At 41.1% G+C, this 20,808-nt stretch overlaps 1 protein-coding gene across 1 annotated transcript; it reads right to left on the bottom strand.

Moving 5' to 3' along the window:
* Positions 1 to 15,636: 15,636 nt before the first annotated feature.
* Positions 15,637 to 17,391, bottom strand: LOC130131956 (potassium channel subfamily K member 9-like). The gene is made up of 3 exons (XM_056301685.1): positions 17,109 to 17,391; positions 16,351 to 16,631; positions 15,637 to 15,975 (listed from the first exon to the last, which is right to left on the bottom strand). The coding sequence occupies exons 1-3, from the start codon at positions 17,389 to 17,391 to the stop codon at positions 15,637 to 15,639; spliced, it is 903 nt and encodes a 300-aa protein (XP_056157660.1).
* Between the last annotated feature and the right edge of the window lie 3,417 nt (positions 17,392 to 20,808).

Genomic DNA, 20,808 nt, shown 5'->3' with positions numbered 1-20,808 from the left:
GGAAACTATTGGCACTTGTAAAAAGTTGTGAAATTTGGCCCACTTACTGGGGACAGTCCGATGATGCTTTTCAACAAGTTTCATGTCTGTGCCTCAAGAGCTCTAACACCACCAACGGGTCAAATTTGGAGGTACGTTTATGTATATAACTTGAATTTTCAAAAATGAGGTACCATTGAACTCCTTGGATTAAGCCAAATTCAATGCACCCAATGTCAATTTCCATCATATTGTATTTTATGAAAAAGTTTGAAAATATTTCACAGGCCGCATATTTTGTCCAATTTTCACCAAATTTGCTACAGGTGATCTTCAGACCATGCCTCCCTCAAAAAAGTTATGTGGATTTTTGATTTTCCTAATCGTCTGATTGATTGATTGATTGATTGATTGATTGATTGATTGATTGATTGATTGATTGATTGTTAGAGCCAATCGAATTCGGCGGGGAAGCCTTAACAGGAAGTGAGGTCATATCTAAGCAACTGTTTGATGTATTGACACCAAACTTGGGCCAAGATGGCGGTGATGTAGCAGAACGTGTGTTTTTTGCTCTGTCGGGTAATTTGGTGGGTTTGTAATTAACAAACGATGTAATGCGAATATTAATATAAGGAACACACAAGTGACAACCTTTACTTTTTGAGTTAGCATTAACTTGAATGGGAAGAAGAGGCAGAAAAGTTTTGTCCACAACCACGACAATGGAGGAAACCGAAGTCGGTGTCACACTAGACATGCCGCACGAGGCTGGGGCTCGCAACAACCCTGTAACCATGAAGGATTTGAATGAACCCAACAGACAAATGTTAAAGAGATGATGTTAACTGGTTCGAAGCTGACCCAGACCTCCAACATGACGGCCTCGTATTTCCACTTCCAGACACTCCTTTGAAACCCCCAACCAAAAAAGTAAAGGGTGACAGCAAAGAAAATGCTGAAATTCTGGAAAATTTCCATGTGCTATCAGAAAACCATGGCGATACTTTCCGAACAATCTCCACCATAAAAAACAACGGAGTCAATTCCAAAACAGATGGAGAAACTAACCTCGGCAGTCCAGAAGCTAACACTATGTTAACCAACAGAAACAAACACTGGATGGCATGAAAAACGTGATTCATAAACTGCAAGCAGACAATAAGGCTCTAAAGGCAAATATCGATGACTGCCAGCGTTACAGCCGAAGATGGTCCCTGAAGATTCACGGCATGACGGAGTAAGATGGAGAAGACATCAGTAGCAAGTTCATAGATATCTTGTAAGAAACAGCTCCAAAAATCCGTGACAGCCTGAAGGAGGGAGTCAACATCATCCATCGCATCAGGCAACGACGTCAAGACGGCTCAAGTACATCAACCACTGTCCTGTTTGCAATGAGATGCCACCATGATGCCATGTGGAAGGAGGCGAAAGGCTCAAAGTTTCTTCTTGACAACAGGCTAAGGATCACAGAAGCACTGTCCCCCAAGGATAAAGCAGCAAGAGAGAAGCTGTGGCCCTTAGTGAGGAACGCAAGGGAAGAGGGGAAGAAAGCTTCTTTCCATTGCATTTTTGTCTTCATAAATGGAAAAAGATTGACTGTTCAGAGGTAACATAAATACTCAAAGTAAAAACTCAGCCGAGCTGAGTAGTGCAAGCTCATCAGTGCTTATTGAAGTTATATGTGCTTGGTTTTTTGAGCACACTGTCTTACAATTGTTCAAAAGGGAATACATTCACAGACATGGAAAAGCAAAAAAAGACTATCTCAAGGACTATATTTATGGGCAAAAGTTTACTTCACTCTTCTACGTATTACCATGTCTTTTCATTTGACCTATTACATGGTAGAAAAAATAATCCAACTTAAGCCTTATTTCATTTACACTGCCATTTAATCAGACAGTCATGTTCTGTTTGCTGTCGAAGTCAATTCAATTGAAGTACGCTTCTTTTTTTTAACTTTAATTATACAGTAGTAGCCTTATGTTTTAGCCTTTGGAGGGGGGGCACACTGAAACCTTGTTCCTCTTATAAAATAGCTTCTGCCTAAACTAACACTTGATTTATCTTTATTTCAAACGCACAATAGTTTAAATACAGAATCACCTTTACTGTTTTTTTGTGTTAAGACAATTCAAACAGTTGTTAATCACCACCTCATTCCTGGTGGATTTCCTTCAGCACATTCCAAGGTACCGCTTTTCTTATTTTTTTCTCTTTCTTTTTATGTTCTATGGGTTTTACATTTAATTCTCTTAATGTCATATCTTTAAATGGCAGGGGTATTAGGGATATTACCAAGAGGAAAGTGATCTTTTTGCTGTGTAAAAGAACTGAGGCTGATTTAATTTTACTTCAGGAAATGCATTCTTGTGAATCAGATACAAAATTCTGGAAAACACAATGGGGTAATTTGGCTCATTTCAGCCATGGCACAGCTGGGGTCTTAATTTTTCTACATAAATTTAAAAGGGATGTTCTTGAGACAGAGTCCTCTTGTGACGGTAGATGGATTGCTCTAATAATTAAGCAAGACAATGCTACCTTTATTGTTTGTAATATATATGGGTTTGATTCCCAAGCTTTCAACAAGGTCTTATCTACTGAAATAACATCCAAATTTAAGGAACTACACAAAAAGTATCAAGGCTCATATATAATTCTTTGCGGTGACTTTAATGAATGTCCTAATGATATGAACGATAGATACCCTCCTAGACTAAATCAAACTTCACAGAACAATTACCTTGTCTTGTTGCTCTGCTCCAACCTCTCCTTCACTGATGCATGGGGTTTCTTTAACGCTAGTACAAAAGAATTCACCTGGTGTAATAGAAGATTAACTTTAAAATCAAGAACTGGTCTATTTCTAATCTCCTCCTCTACCCTTCAATTTTTGAAAGAAGTTAATCATTTGTATACCCCATTATCAGACCATAAGCAAATAATCTTGACGTTAGGTGCTAAGGAGGAGACCTCTAGTATGCGAGGATATTGGAAATTCAACAATTCTCTATTAAAAGATGTTTCATTCAACAACACCATTAAAAAATTTGCAGAGGAAATCCTCAATGATGGCTTAAATAATAGCTATAAGAAAAAATGGGAATTCTTTAAATATAAAGTCAGATATGTAGCTATAAAAAGAAGTAAAGAACTAAAAAAAGAAAAAAGTATACAAGCTGACTTGATGCACAAACTTGACCTTCTACTGACAAAAAGAAAACATTACTTTAGAAGAAGAACTTGATTTAAAAGACATCCTGCTACAGCTGGATTAAATTTATCTGGACATGGCAAAAGGAGCATTTATCAGATCTACAGCCAAATGGCTAGAGGAGGGGGAAAGGAACACAAATTATTTTTCTGCTCTTGAAAAACAAAATTTTAAAAGGAAGTCATTAACTGCCCTCAATATTGACGGCACTCTTTCTAACTATCCAAAGATAATTTCCAATTTTGTCACTGAGTTTTACAGAAAACTGTATAAATCCAACTTTAATGCTGAACACTGTGCGAGTTTCCTGGAAAAAAATTAATACCAATATCCCCTCAATTGATGAAGAATGTAAAGCTATTCGCAATTCTGGCCTATCAGCTAATGAAATTAAAAATGTGTTGTTTTCAATGAAAAAAGGAAAGTCTCCAGGAATCGACGGTTTATCCGTTGAATTTTATACTCACTTTTGGAAACTTATTCAAAACCCACTGTTATGTATGTACCAAGAATGCATCAGTCAGGGAGAGATGGTGGCTACAATGAAGCAAGGCATTACATCTCTTATCCCCAAACCCAATTAAGACCCCTTATCAATCGAAAACTGGCGTCCCATCACTCTTTTAACAATTGATTATAAGATTTTGGCATTAGTATATGTGAACAGATTAAAGAGAGGGCTAGACTCTATTATAGCCGAAACTCAAACAGGATTCATGAAAAACTGGCATATTAGCTGTAACGTAAGACTCATACTAGATCTGTTGGATTATGCAGATGCAGTAAATTCTAAAGCACTTATTTTGTTCTTAGACTTCTATAAGGCCTTTGACACAATTGAACACAAATTTCTTTTACAGTCCTTCAAGGCATTTGGTTTTGGAAATAACTTTGTTGACATTGTCAATATGTTTTAAAAAGATATTAATAGTTCTGTTATAATTAACTTTAATACCTCCAAACATTACAGATTAACAGAGAGGTCCGGCAAGGCTGCCCTATTTCTCCTTTCTTATTTATTTTAGTCACCGAATTATTATCAATTAATATTGTGAATGATAGAAATTCGGAAGGAATTTCGATGTTTGGTAGAGAGTTAAAAAATCTCACAACTGGCAGATGACACTACTTTGCTTTTGAAGGACAAGAACCACTTGAGTAGCTCTATTAATTTAGTTAACCAATTTTCCAATGCCTCAGGTCTACAACTAAATGTGTCCAGATGTGAAATTTTGTCTCTGCATGATTGTAACGATTCTGTAATTGCAAATATCCCAGTAAAAGATTTCACTAAGTATTTGGAAATATATATATATATATATCAAACAGATTAAAAAAGACCAAGTCTATCTTTAATATTTGGCTTCAAAGGGATTTATCTATTTTAGGCAGAGTTCTCCTCTCCAAAGCAGAGGGCTTGTCTCGCTTTGTGTATCCGTCTTTATTTGTAAATGATTCTATAGCCACAGAAGTAAATAGAACTTTCTTAAATTTCATTTGGAAGAATAAATCAAATAAGCTTAAAAAAATGTACTCTCCAATAATATAGCAGAAGGCGGTCTTGACATTCTAGTTTTCATTGATAATGTTAATATTTTTAAAGTTAACTGGTTAAAAAAAACTGTCTTAAAAATCCTGATTCAACTTGGTATTTCATCCAAAATCAGATCTAAGAAAATTGGAGGTCTAACTTTTCTTTTGATTTTTATTTGCCAAACAGATTGCCAGTTAAATTGTCAAAATTCCATCAGCAAGCCCTTCTAGCCTGGAAGCTGCCTTATGTCCACAATTTCTCACCCTACAAAAATTTTCTCTGGAATAACTGCGACATACTTATCAGAAACAAATCCTTATTCTTTCCTAAATGGTTCCAAGGAAATATTAATCATATTTTTGATGAATTTGGCAATATCTTATCGTATGAACGCTTTATGTCTGTACACAGTTTTCCTATTCCCTTCAGAGAATTTAATTCCTTAACTCGCGCTATTCCAAAAGAGTTAATTCAACTTGCAAAAAACCACTTGAGCTATAGTGAAAATCAGAGGTGGACACCCCGGCTTCAGAGAGTAAAAGTCCTACCATGTATTTGTTCTGTATGCGTGGGGACTGTTCTTTCTGAAGCCAGGTTGTCCACCTCTGGTGAAAATAAGATAACACAACCTTTGCTGATGTTGGATGGAATTGAACTAACAGATAGAAAGTGTAACAATAAGCACATTCGCCAAACTTTTCAAAGAAAGTCAAAGAAAGAACAAAACTGTACCTAGAGGCAAATTTTTCTGGAGGTCTAAAATTGAGGACATTAACTGGAGAAGGGCTTGGCTTTTACCTTACAAGTACTGTATTTCTAACAAGGCCAAGGAAAAACATTTCAAAATCTTACATAAAATATACCCTGCTAACTGTTTTGTTCCAAGTTTGCAGACATTGATATCTCTTGTATCTTTTGTAAACATAATACAGAAACCATCTCACACTTATTCTTTGATTGTGAAACATCCCATAAATTTTGGACTGATCTCATTTTTTGAAGCTGCTAACTCTGTCTACTCATTTAACATTCATTCATTCATTCATTCATCATCAGCCACTTTTCCGGGGTCGGGTCGCGGCGGCAGCAAGCTAAGTAGGGCACTCCAGACGTCCCTCTCCTCAGCAACGCCCTCCAGCCCCTCCTGGGGGATCCCAAGGTGTTCCAAGGCCAGACTGGACATGTAGTCCCTCCAGTGAGTTCTGGGTCTACCCCAGGGTCTCCCCACAGTTGGCTGTGCCCAGTAAACCTCCAAAGGAAGGTGCCCAGGAGGCATCCTAATCAGATGCCCAAACCATCTCAACTGGCTCCTTTCGATGCGAAGGAGCAGCGGCTCTACTCCAAGCTCCCTCCGGATGTCTGAGCTCCTCACCCTATCTCTAAGGCTGAGCCCAGACACCCTAAGGAGGAAACTCATTCCAGCCGCTTGTATCCATGATCTCACCCTTTCGGTCACTACCCAAAGCTTATGACCATAGTTGAGGGTTGGAAAGAAGATTGACTGGTAAATTGAGAGCTTTGCCTTCCGGCTCAGCTCCTTCTTCACCACAACGGTCCGGTACAACGTCTGCATTACTGCTGATGCTGCACCAATCCACCTGTCAATCTCCCGCTCCACCCTACCCTCACTCATGAACAAGACCCCGAGATACTTGAACTCCTTCACTCAGTGTCGCGCAGAGGTCGGGGACAGTACTTCTGGAGTCGCAGACTGGGGTGGTGGTTCCCATATTTAAAAAGGGGAACCGGAGGGTGTGATCCAATTATCAGGGCATCACATTGTTCAGTCTCCCTGGGAAAGTCTACTCTAGGGTGCTCAAAAGGAGGCTTCGACGGATTGCCGAACCTCAGACCCAGGGGGAACAATGCGGATTCCATCTTGGCCATGGAACAACGGACCAACTCTTTATACTTGCGCAAGTGCTGAGGGGGGCATGGGAGTTTGACCAGCCAGTCTACATGTGTTTTGTGGACTTGGAGAAGGCTTACGACCGTGTACCCCGGGGCACTCTGGGGGTACTGCGGGAGTATGGGGTACCGGGGCAGTTGCTACAAGCCCTCCGGTCCTTGTATAACCAAAGTGAGAGCTGTGTCCGCATTCTTGGCACAAAGTCGAACACGTTTTCGGTGGGTGTCGGACTCCGCCAAGGTTGTCCCTTGTCTCAGATTCTGTTTGTGATATTCATGGACAGGATCTCAAGGCACAGCCAAAGTGAGGAGTGTGTCCCTTTTGGGAACCCCAGAATTGCATCTCTGCTCTTCGCAGATGATGTGGTTTTGTCGGCTTCATCAGAATGCGACCTCCAGCGTGCACTGGGGAGGTTTGCAGCTGAGTGGGAAATGGCTGGGATGGGAGTCAGCACCTCCAAGTCTGAGGCCATGGTTCTCTACCAGAAAATGGTGGATTGCTCCCTCCAGAATGGGGATGAGTTGTTGCCTCAAGTGAATATCAACTCCTTTGGATAACCATGACCTGGATGAATGAGAACATTCACATACATGCCTCAAGTGAAGGAGTTCAAGTACTTCGGGGTCTTGTTCACTCCTTTAACATTAAGGATATTATCTGTTACTATGATAATCCAAAAGATGGTGCTCTTGAATATCTGATTAATTTTGTTATTTTATATGCAAAAAAGTTTATTCACAAACAGAAATTCTCTGAATCACTACCTAAGATCACTCCTTTTCTCCAAGAACTGAACTCTTTACTTAAATCTCTCAGCCTTGTAAACAACAAAAAAAAGTAATAAGCTGTTGAATTACTATGAGACTTTTTCCCCTGAAACCTCTGTCTGATTATTTTAGATTTGTACATATGTACTCCGGTTTTGTTTTGTTGTTTGTCTGTTCTTTGTTGTTATTACATTATCATGTATTTATCTCTGTAACTGTCTAATAACAAATAATAATAATAATTGTATTCTTTTGACGTAGTTGTATAATTATATTGAACCTGATATGTGCTGCTAATACTATATACCTGTTTTTTCTGTAAAATTTTCTACTGTTCAATAAAAAAAAAATAATTTTGACACCAAACTTGGTATATGGACTCAGGACCCCTTCCTGAGGTTGTGCAAAAAAAATAAAATAAATAATAATAGTAATAATACATCAAAACCCACTCAGGACTCGATTTGGGCATCGTTTGGATTTTAACTATTCTGATTCCGATTCTGATTCTGCTTTTCGATTCCGGTTCTTAACGATTCTCGAATCCGGTTCTTTGACAGACGGGGTCAAAACAGGTAACACGCTTCTTTCACAGAAGAAAAATTAATTAAAAAAAAACTTATACAAGCCGTTCTGTTTAAAGAACGGATCATTCATGTGAATGTCTCGTTCTTATATTTACATTTATGACAACTGTCTTCATACATGAAGATTAAGAAATAAAGACACAGTCACACCCTGGTCCGGACTACCAGGTATTAAACTCCTTAAATTATAAACAGTTCTTGTTCGAAAAATTAGCATTTCTGCCTTCTCATGCTGTATACGCGAGCGTTCAGCACATAAAAAACACGTTTCGGTATTTGCATACAGTTTATAGCAATTCGCTCATGTGCAAGTTGTTTGCTGTCTCGCTATTGCGAATAAGACAAATGTTATTAATTGTCACCTACCCAATTGCGACGAGGCGCTGCTTGCTGTTTCCTCAGGGTTGGCTGAAGAGGACGCCGAGGCAGGAGATGGAGACCGGCGCAACGTGTCAAACACGGTACACTGGTTAATTTGTACACCTTATAGGCGAAGGTGTTTGGCCATATTTGTTGTGCATCCTCCCTTGCACGAAATAATTTTGCCACAGGCGTTGCACTGTGCCAAGCCACACTTTCGACCGCCGCTTGCTCCGGTCCATGATGGCGCACACTTACCTTGCAGAGGCGGAAACTAACTGCGTGTACTGTCTTTCCCTCTTCCGGCTTCTCAGCAAGGGCACTGGCAGCAAGTGTCACCGCCTTCCTTACATTACGACGCCGAAGACGGTTAGTGTCGTCCACAGGTTTAATAACGTTGTGAAACTACAAACAAAAACACAAATCTCAAATTATTGAAATTTACTCATTCGTAGTCCTTCACATGAATGAGTTTTTCACTGCAGCCCTAAATAATAGGCAAGCTAGCCAAACACTAGCAGTGCATAGTACCAGTTAACTTGGATTACAGAGGACACGTGGTTCCTCCTTATGTTCTAATTATCTAAACAATACGGTGACTAAACGGCACAAACTCAACGAAGTTCCGAATGCAAGCAAAGATAAGCATCAAAACAAGAACATACATACGGACGATGCCACGAAAGACGAAGGCAAGATATAAACAGATTGCGGCCAAGTCCGTCAACATGCCATCTCAGTGTAAACAAACATACTTCCTGGTTATTTCAACTTCCCGTGTCATGACACCCAAAACTGCATGCAAACTGCACTACCGGAATCTACCACCAGATGGGAGAGAAGCACTAAATATTGACTGTAACAGCATACTACGGAGGCTGCATGCCGCCACCAAGGAAAAAGAAACTTTAGCGCGAGTGAAATTTATTTAGGAACCGATAGGCAGAGTCGAAATTGACCTTCTTAACGATTCCTTTGGAATCGGAATTTTGGAACCGGTTCTCGATGCCCAACCCTACTCAGGACCCCATTCCGAGAAAGCACAAAACATTCTGTGTCATTTGACCACGGTGGGGGGGGGGGGCTGCAATAAATATGTTTTTGCTAATTACTGTTGATGTGTTTGCCTTAAAGCAGCAGTAGAAAACTTTTTTGTTTTAACTTATCATTATGAAATAAATATTGATTGCACAGTGTAATTGCTGTAAAATAAGGACACAATCGGCGTTTAGATTGGTTCCCTTATAAGCCACGCATTCACACACTTTCACTATGCAATTCTGTCTCGCGGGAAAATGTAGGCTCGATTTACGGCATAAAGGAAGTGCATCAAACATTGCGGAAACAAAATAGGAAGAGGATCGCGCTTTTGTTTTCACCAGTGGCTATGTGTAGCCCCAGTGGCAGAAATGGCGGACAGTGGAACAAACGGAAGTGACGGTAGAAACTCTCCCCAGCGGGAGAAAAAGAACCCTGCTGACGGAGGACACAAAGAGGGAGAGTGATAGAAACAGATAAAACAAGAGTGAACCTCAGATGGGCATTCACGCGATGGAGCGAGCGAGTTGTATCAAACTCAAGATCTGTTTCCCCTAGCCAGATGAAAGCATTCACATGGAAACAGGTTAGCTATTGGTTACAATTAGGTAAAGGTAAGCATTTACCTTAAGTTTAGGCTTAGGTTGCTTAACATTAGGTTGATGTTGAGGTTAGGTTAAGGTTAATCAAGCGTCCCGGTGTTGTATCCATGTATCCAACTCTGGCAGATGTCGACAGGGAAACAACTCGATATAACACCCGGGACCAACCGACATTCAGTTGGCATTCTTTCTACTGGACCAGTTAGTAACACAACCTGCCTACTTATTAATACTACCGGATATTTTACTCTGCCTTTATCATTGCACTGAGATCGGGGTTTCTAGTTCAAATGGGAATTCTTATGGTTGTTTCTTGCTTTGGACAGCAGCCAAGTTACTAATAAACAGAAAGCAATCTGGTTTTCTTTGGGGCAGTGGCACAAACAATAAAGACACTTGGAAACGCTGGGGGGGGGGGGGTTTGAAAAGTTGTCTACAACCGCTTTAAATAACTGATTCACATCACTGGTGATACAGTGGGAAGTCCCAAGGCCGAGACATGGCAACTTGTCATGTCAACCTAATTGATGCGGCCACCATATTGGATTTTATTTTAAATGTTTAAAAATTGTTCAAAGGCCACAAAGTTTGCCCAATCTTCACCAAACTTGGCACATATGATATTCAGAGCAGCCCTCAAAAAAGTTATCTGATGCATTTTTGGTTTTCAAAGACATTCATCCATTACAGTCAAATCAACAGCAAACAACCCAAACAGGACGTGAGCTCATATCTCAGTTACACCCAGTCTTTGTTCAGTTGACATAAAACTTGTGATCAGTGCTGACAGCCAAATGCTTGTAACATGATCAGATCAAGTTGCCATGGCGACTCTGCCCTGATGGACTACTTGGCCCCCTCATAACTGCTTGCAGAAATTTGACAGGTTTATCTTTATTCAACTGTTGCTACCTTGATTCGGGGTGAAATCCGAGCTCTCTATAAAGACTTAATTGAAACTTGACAATTTGTCAGGCCGATCTTGTTAGCACACAGCACTTAAATCACTGTGTCTGATTGGAGGAGACATCCGCCAAGAAAAAACGGCCCCTTCACGCTGTTCGACACAAGCTGCAAATTGGCTGGAAATTAAAACTAATGAGCAATTACCTCACCAATGAACTTCTATTAATGGCTGTTTTCGCAAAGCCCTTCAACTGAATTCTAATTGCTACCACTTTTGTCAATCTGAATAAATATCACACCAGCCTTTAGTTCTCATTTCATTCCGCTCTATCTTTTAGCTATACAAAGCCAAACAGAATGAGCTTTTCGTTTTGTTGTGCACACTGTGAAATATCTTGAAACCAGCTTCAGCTGGCCGGCAGAATATGTGTGAACAATGTGGACTGGACAAAAACCCCGGCAGCCTGTGTTGCATCAATTCAGAGAAATATGAAAAATTTTCACCCTCAAACCTTCAGAAGTATCTTTACTTTAGGAAAACAGACATGCATATCACTTTGACGATGACTTGTAAGAGTATCATAACTTTGCATTGCGTGTTTGCAGGTTGCAGGGTTGCACTTCGCGAAATTAGCTGAGCATACAAACATGGGACCTCAAAATGAGTTATCACACCTGTGTCAGAGACATGTAAAACTGGTTCACGATCACTTTAGACAACTTCTCGCTGGATTGCATATTTATACGATGCACATTGTGCTGCCTTAAATATGAAATAGGTGCGGCTATATATTTATTTATTTATTTATTTATTTTTGCATTTACGTGTGCTTGGTAAGTGACTGGACACAGCGTTTAGATTTTAAGAAGATGAATACCACCACCTAGAGAAACATATTTGTAATGACACCCTAGATAAGACTAACTTTTACTTTTCCTTGAAAAGAAAAATATCCCTCTTCAATGTCCCTCATGGGACTCCACAAAAGCTTGAAAATACTACAGGCTGAAGGATGGTGGGAAAAAAACTCCCAGACAAGCACGATATGTCCAAAGAGCTCCAAGTCATCCTACACAGGCCTTTATTTACAAGTGATCTAAAGTTAGTCATTTTACATACACTAGTCATCTCATATCACTGAGCTCATATCCTACTATTGAGTTTCTTATGCCTTGGCTTTTGCTTTCTGGTTTATAATCATTTTCAGGAACTGCTTCCCACAAGATGAGAACAGGCATTTGTTAGACGGAAAGGGTGTGAAGGGAAGGCAATGAGCTTCTCTATATGCTCTTGCTGTTTTAGAGGTCCTGATGGTGAAGTTGCAACAAGTTGATCTGACGAGATCAAACCACGCATTTATGGAGTCCATAATTTGTTGCAGGATGCATGTTTTTTTGGGTAGAGATGATGGGTTTTTGCTGATTTCTACAATCATTTTGGAAGTCTCCAAACATCAGTTTGTTGAGGCTGCCCCAAGACTAGTTGTTCAACCTCCTGTCTGCATGCCGATTCCTCACCAACGTGTAGGACTCAAATCAGCACTGTCTCTTCAGAAAGCTGGAGAGGTTTTACAGAGGAGTCCTTGTAAGTAGTCATGGGTAAAGATAGTAGAGCAGAAAAGAGAGACCACACAGCCCTGTGGCTTTCCTGTGTTGACAGTTACCATGTCATGGCCAACCTCTCGTGCTTTTTTTCCCCCACCGAGCTGACCTCACATTCACTCTCACATATAGTTTCTGACTTCCAGGATGACGCTGATCCACTGAAAAATGGGGCTATGCCTAGTCAGCTGGGGGTGGGGGATGCTCCTTGAGGGGCATTGGAGTGATGGTGTTAAATTCAGAGCCTAAGTTCACAAACGGTACACTCCAGGGCTGCCGAAATGCCAGAAAATGAAAAGCAGACCCATGTTGAATGTGCTGCCACAAACCTGCTCGCTCTGTACACAAACTGTAGGGGTAACAGTGTGTGTATGTTGGGGGGGGGGTCTAAGATGGTTTTAAGGCAGGCCAGAACAAGTCTTTAAAAAGTCTTGGAAGGAGGTCAGGATGACTGACCTGTGGTTATTTGGGCCTCTGATCCTTGGCTTTTAGGAAGCTGGTGTAATAGCGAAGCCCTCGGTGCATAGCAGGGCAGAGGTCTAGTGACAGCTTTTAGAAAAAAAAATTCTGTGAAAAGTTGCAGTGCAGTGTGTTAGAGGCATCAAACCACACAACATGCAACATTAATAGGGTGATTATGCAAATGAGTTAATTGCCTTCATCACTCTCAAAAGCGTACTCTTGTAATGCAAAACACATGAAGCTCATCACTTCGCCCCCCCCCCCTCCATTCTGTTGGTTCCCAGATCTCTTCCTAAATCGCTGTTCAATCAATACTACTGGGGGCTAATTCATTCAGAGCTGTGTCTATATGCCTAGCTGAAAATGCATCCTTAAACTTGAGCCCAATTATCAAGCCCCCTCAACAACTACTCTCCGTGCAATAGGTTGTGAGAATTTACAAAATGTTGAACGCTCGTTTAGCTCGTGCAATTGAAATAATCTCATCGCTGTAATGTTTTAATTTCAGCAATGACGGCACACAACTGGGCTTTTTAACATGCAAAAGTGAAATGGTACTGTACATGCTGTCCCATGCTCGATGCCTTTCTGACTTCAGATCAACACACGCACACACATATACAAGGTATGGGGTGCAGAATTCATAATGAAAGTATTTCAGGGAATGGACGTTGCATTGCCATACATCAGCATAGGCACTCATTAACATCAACATGGCTCCCTCAGCACAAGAGAGAGGTCTCACTTAGCTGGAGCACTGCTGCCCCCATACGTGAGAAGGGGGAAGAAGAGAAAAAAATTACACATTGTCATTCCCAGAGGTTACTCTTTAAAAGGGAGTCTGCAGAGCCGCTTGTTCGGAAATGCATTTTAAAAGTGTCAATGTTTGAGATGACAAGGAGTGACTCAAACGTTCCTCCTTTTATGTCTTTTTTTTCTGGGACGCTCAAACATTTCGCATGACAGTAAAACCTTAAACCAAAATAACCTGTGACCCAATTTCTTTAATGCAAGTCTTTAGGAAGGGTAAAAGCCTTTTTTATTTTGGTTTCAGTTGTTGTTTCAACATATGAAAAGTCCGTCAGATGAGTATAATGTAGGTTTTACCCCTCCCCCCGGATCAAGTATTTTTATGCTCCCTTATCATTTTCTCACTGTATTTTGTCTGCTGTTATGTCTCTGATTGCTGCTCTGGAATGTGTGTGTGTGTGTGTGTGTGTGTGTGTGTGTGTGTGTGTGTGTGTGTGTGTGTGTGTGTGTGTGTGTGTGTGTGTGAGAGAGAACAGTCAGCACCACTAACACATATACCAATGTAATGGATAAAAAAAATGCTCATCGTACAGTATAATAACCCGAGCAGACATAAACTATATGATGAGCATTTTTTTTATCCATTATATTGGTATATGTGTTATTGGTGCTGACTGTTCTCACACACACACACACACACACACACACACACACACACACACACACACACACACACACACACATTCCAGAGCAGCAATCAGAAACATAACATAGTACATAGTAATGTCTGACTGCCAGTATGGCTCTGGAATATCCTCCAGGATGAATACAGTTTCTATCTATCTATCTATCTATCTATCTATCTATCTATCTATCTATCTATCTATCTATCTATCTATCTATCTATATATCTATATATCCATCTATCTCGCTATCTTTTGAATGAAATGTTCAACAGATAGCTGTTCATTGGCAAACAAAAAGAGCTATAAACTAGTCTAAACATGATTAGGGAGAGGCTAATCCTTTTTTGAACCTGAGGCTGGGGACCTTTTTCAAAATACTGTCAGCAGTCACATTCCACACTTACTTACCCCATTTAGATTTGACCGTTAACACTATGGGCATGGCAAATTCAATCTGGAGCAGACAATGCTATGTAGAAGACCTTTTTCAGTCTTGCATCTTGCAGACAGTGTGCATCTCTTGCCCATGTACTGATCTGTCTATTGTCTCTGACATACTGCTGATTGCCACTTGCCTGTGAGTTTGTGTATGGTCTGGGTAGATTGTGGAACTCAATTGCCCTTCTGGGATAGATAAAGTTGTCTGAATCTGAATCTTTCCCTTTGTCTGCTGCACTGTGTGTGTGTCCAGGCCTGGTTGTCTTCTGTACTGAGCACTGGAGGTTGGAAACAATCAGAGCAACAGAGAACATACTCACCAATGGTTAGTGACCGGCAGAAAGCTTTGGGACACAAGCGATGTTGTGACAGGATGTCTAAGTAAAATATTTAATCAAACATAACTTACCTGGCTACTACGTCCTAAGGGTCAGTTTGCAAATATCTATGCAGTGGAGTCAGAAACTATAGAAAACAATGGCTTGTGGTGTTCAAATAACTGAATTTATTTGTTAACACTGTTTTGTTTTGTTTTTGTTTTGTTTTTTTTGTTTTTTTTTTTGTAAAATAAACCTAAAATGTAAAAAAAATATGTTACCAAATGCATAAGATGCTAAATTTTTCAGAAAAAAAAGCAGTTCAGGGATAATGCACTTATTTGCAGTAATCTGGAAAACACAGGGTAGTTCATTGCACCAAGCAGAAATTAGAACTGTATGTCTTAAGTGCTGCATTCAGAAGGTCCAACACCAGAACGAAGGCCTCTTAGACTTGTATGCAAGACTTCACGGAGTTAGAATGACTTCCTCCGTGTACGAGAATTGTTCCTGTCCAGACAGAGAGCAGCCTTACTGCTCTGGGTTGATCGGGCCCAGGAGCTTGAGGAGGTCTGGTCTACCTTATAGCATATTGTATTGTAAAAAATAGGGTTTGTGTGGCAGCCTGATTGTGCATAGTGAGTAAGAGAGGGGCTGCTGTAAGTGTCCAGCCCACAGCACATGCAGGAAAGCAAAGCACAGAGCTTGTTTGTCTCAGGGGGCTCAACACATTCTCTAGTCCCAGTCAGAGTAGCCCTGCACTCATTTTCTGGAGAGGGGAGGAGGTTGGTGCAGCTTGTGCCCCCCTCCAGAGACAGGGGCAGGTTGCACTGACTGCTGTGTCCATCTTCACCGTCTGTACTGCCCACATTGACAGGTTCTGCATTGGCCTCGAACACCTCCCCACCGCCAAGCCTCTCCCCTTGGTCTCCGCCGTCTGAGATCTTAGGCTGTACTCCCTGCTCCTCGCCACCCAATTCAGGCCTTCTCTCAGACTCCGCTGAGCTGACAGTAAGGAACCTCAGGACCACAAGGTTGAGAAAAGCTCCGATGACTGTCAGCCCCACGAGGATGTACATGAAGCTGAAAGCCACATAGGGTGTTTGCCTCTGGAGAGCGTCCTTCTTCTGCAGGGCAACGAAGTCCCCAAATCCAATGGTGGTGAGTGTGATGAAGCAATAGTAGTAGGAATGAAAGAAGGTCCAACCCTCAAAGTGGGAAAAGGCTGCAGCGCCTACACACAAAGTGCTCATGCACAACAGGAGACCCATCAAGACCATGTTCCACATGGACACTCCAGTACTGTTAAAGCCCATGCATTGCTTGGCCCTGTGCAGGAGGTAGTGGACAAGAGTGTTCATTCGCTCACCCAGGCTCTGGAACATGATGAGTGTCAGAGGAATGCCCAAGACGGCATAAAACATACAGAAGACTTTGCCAGCATCTGTGCGTGGAGCAGCATGGCCATAACCTACAAAGTTACAACAGGCTGCAGGTCACATTATGTACAACTACTGTGCACGCTGTACAGTCAGTCAAACATGGAACACACACACACATCAGGGATGCAGCCAAAGGGATGGTGGGTCCCCCCTCAAAAAACAAAAGGTCTCAAAATGAAACCAAGTACTGTTTGTAAGGCTGAAATATCCATTATTTAGCAATTCTTCCACTAAATTACAAGTTTCACTAAAATGTTAAGAATGGTGTGTATTTATAATCATACAGGGCTAAAAGGTCCACTTTTTTGAGGAAAAATTACCAACTTCTTGTCAGATTACTACTGTACAAGCACACACACACACACACACACACACACACACACACACACACACACACACACACACACACACACACACACACACACACACACACACACACACACGGCATATGACAGGATTGCCGCTTACCTAGATATAATTGGAAAACCTGGTATGAAAATACTTGCCAATTGTTGTGATTACAGTGATGGCAAAGTAAAAAGATCCTGCGAACTTCCACTGTCTCCCCGCGCGATGTGGCTCCGACTGAACCACCACCCTCTCAATCTCGCCGTAGTCTTCGTCGGTGAAACCGAGTCTACTTTTAAGATCGCTGAGCTTCTGCTCAAGACTGGTCCTCCGTAAGCTCTCACTTTCCGTCTCGAGTGCGTCAAAGACCGCGGCTCCCACCAGCAGGTAAGAGACCGTGGAGAGGATGAGGGACAGGGTCCTCCAGTTCTGAGTCTTCATCCTGACTCCGAGCGACCCGGAGCGGAGCGCGGAGCGGAGCGCAGAGGAGAAGGAGGAGAGGAGGGGGGGGTGACTCAGGTGCCGTGTAGGCTGTCGGGTCAAGGGGACAAATGAAACCTCCTCGGGCTGTCTTTATTTGTTCAGCGACCCGATGTGATTGACACTAGAGGTCTTCTGCCCTGCTAGAATTACAGAATTACCTGAGGCTACCTGTTGAAACTGTAGCCCTCCCCACACGCGACACGGAGACAAAACCGCTTCACGCCCGTGTAATGACGTCAGCGGCCTGTAGGCGTCAACGGCAAGGTGCACAAAGTGCGTTTTTATACGGGAGGACGCATATCGTATAACTTTCAGGAGGTGTGGAGGAACTGTGTTTAGTCAGGCCTACTCGACGGAAGCGTGCTTCATTAACCAATCCGCGGCGCTTAATGGATCAACGAGCATCACGTCATTGCTAACAATGGCGATCATTTGTCATGAACCGAAACCAAACCTAAACATCTTGTCCTGTCAGGCCATCTTCAAGATACAAGCTGCTGCTGGATTCAGTTCCTTTAAATTCCCGTGTGTGCGTGTGCGTGTGTGTGTGTCAGACAGACAGACAGACAGACAGACAGACAGACAGACAGACAGACAGACAGACAGACAGACAGACAGACAGAGAAGCACAATAGAAACAGCTGGCCTCTCTGTACTCTACTCTGTTGATTACTTTGTCCTGTGAAGCGTTCATGTGCAGACTATTCACAGCAAGCCTGGGTGATGTATTACTCTGAGTGATGAGGCGTTGGTTGGAGGCAGGGTTGACCTTTATGGAGCACACTCAGTCACTAAGTAATCCACCAAACCTTCATCCGCACACTGACTGAAGGGAAGAGAGACGGATGGGTTTTATGTGACCGTGTTCGTGTGTGTTCCTTTTTATGTGTTTAAATGAGCCCAATTGGCTAAGACTAAAATGTCTTATCTGGTCTTTGGTTTGATTTTATGTTGTTATCTATCCCCACTCTAATTGAACCTAGAACTGGTCCAGTAGCATAGAGAGTGTTGTATTGGTGGACACAAGTGCTGCATGTCCTTCGAGGAGCACTAAGATAGGAAAATTATGTAAACTTGGACTTGCAGCACATGGATTTGTTGTGACATAATCAAGGCCAGCAATGCCCAAACCAGGGGCCTTATTCAGTATCAGGTTTTTGGCAACATCCAATATCATGCTTTCTGGTTTCCAAAAAAAAAAAAGTAATCAGCAAATATGCAAGTTATGAGAGTCCTTGACGCAGTCATTGCAGTTAATAGAAGTAAGTTCACACCTATTTCAGAAGGATACTACACTTCATTTAAATTATTCATGTACTCGGCCGTACCCTCTGCACTATAAGAAGAGATATGTAAAAAAAAACACATTCATTCCCCCTGTCCATTTATGACATTTGGCTATTTAAGGATTTTTTTTTTACCTCTACAAGCCCACTAACAATAACTCAAGAGCAATCCTCCTGTGGGAAGAGCAAGTCCATTGGCCTTGTCAAAAGTTTATTCCTAAAGACAACACCATTTACTTCATTTCTTAAATTGAAGAATAGTTTAGTACTAATCTTTTGGATTGATAAAAAAAATACTCAATGAAAAGCACAAGAAATTCACATAATTGATATATGAATGTCCTACATAGTATGTTTGTACCGTGTTTGACTATATGGATGTCTATGTATACCTGTGGACCTGTGATGTACTGGCGGCCTGTCCAGGGTGTCTCCCTGCCTGCTGCCCAGTGACTGCTGGGATAGGCTCCAGCAACCCCACGACCCTGAGAGCAGGATAAGCGGTTTGGATGATGATGATGATGATGATGATGATGATGATGATGATGATGATGATGATGATGATGATGGATGTATACATGTGAACATGTATGGAAATAAATGTATGTTCTAATTTACAGGTCGAGGCAACAATTTTCCTCAAGGACAATAAAGATTTTATATCAGTTCTGCAAGTTATGGACTTGGTAGTTTCTTGGAGAAACACAGGTGATATTTATTTCATAGAAAACCCTTGCAGGCTGGCGACTGTCCTCTAACAATGATGTTGACAGAGCTGTAATGGTTCATTATCTGATGTGATGATCTCATATACCCTTGCTCTACCTGATGGTTTTGCCATTTCTGATATGCCACTATCTCTCACAGGAAGACATTAAGACTCAGCTATCCACTGACTGAGGCCTCTGTGGTCATCTGCTCATGTTCCATCTCCACAGAAACTGAGCTGTATAGTATGATATAGCAAACAAGGTTTATACTGATAAGATTGACTGACGCCAGTGAGGATAAAGATGGTTGTTATGATGGTCATATATGCTTTGCTTAAGTTAGAAAGAGAAAAATAAATAATGGCTAGGACACTATAACTGTAGTTTGTGAAAAGGCATATTTTTAATAGTACCAGAGAAAATCTACAACAAGTCCATTCAATTAACTGACAGATTAAAACAAAATTTTGGGGTCAAGTTGTACAGTAGCTGCTGCGGAGGAAAATACTGAAGTTTTTACTGGACTTTAATAGTTGTAACACACAGAGGACAATCCATAAATCTGTACCATGAGGCACAAATATTTTGCTATCCACAAACGTGTATTTTTCTATTTATGTTGCGTTAAATCATATCCACAAAAATACAGAGCGATTTGCATATACACATAACTTACTCTGTAAACACATTTTAATTTCACATAAAAATGTTACAGGTAGCAAATGTAAATAGTTTAACCAAAACAAATACATGTAAAGTGATATTTACGCATTTGTGGATCCATTTGTTCATATATATGTGAAATGGGTTTTGTACATTTGTGTATTGCTTCCGGTCAGTTTGTGGGCCACGTGACATTTGTGACTTCCCTCCTATTTGTTGGCATCCATCCTGCTGCAAAAGTTCAGGACCAAGCGGACACACAAAGAAAACATCATAAAGCTGGGTGAGTTTACTTGCAGTGTATCAAATTATCAATATAAGATGTTTTGAAATGTGTGGTGACCATGGAAAACCCTTCACATGGTGAAATTTTAACATAGTTTTGTTTCTTTTTTTAAATGAAAACTAGGAACACTCCCCTATTCATATAGTTTTGAATGATGGCAAAATCTTCCTCAGATACCAAGTTATGAGCTTTTTAACTTTTCATGTGTCTAAAATTACAAAATGAGAAAATGGCTTTAAAGAATCTCTTCTGGATCAGAATATTAAAAAAAAAAGTAAAGCAGGTTTGGCCTGTTACCAATAGTTTGTGGCCACGGCAGTAACTATGTTCTTGACTGTGTTATAGGGTTGGGCTGCATCAGAAGTCTCACTGAGGTAGTAGAATGTGAAGTTACTGTGGATACCAGCTCAACTTCTGAAGAAGACTTCTT

This window comes from Lampris incognitus, chromosome 2, assembly GCF_029633865.1.
Source record: "Lampris incognitus isolate fLamInc1 chromosome 2, fLamInc1.hap2, whole genome shotgun sequence".
NCBI lineage: Eukaryota > Metazoa > Chordata > Actinopteri > Lampriformes > Lampridae > Lampris > Lampris incognitus.
This window is presented reverse-complemented; position numbering and strand designations above follow the sequence as displayed.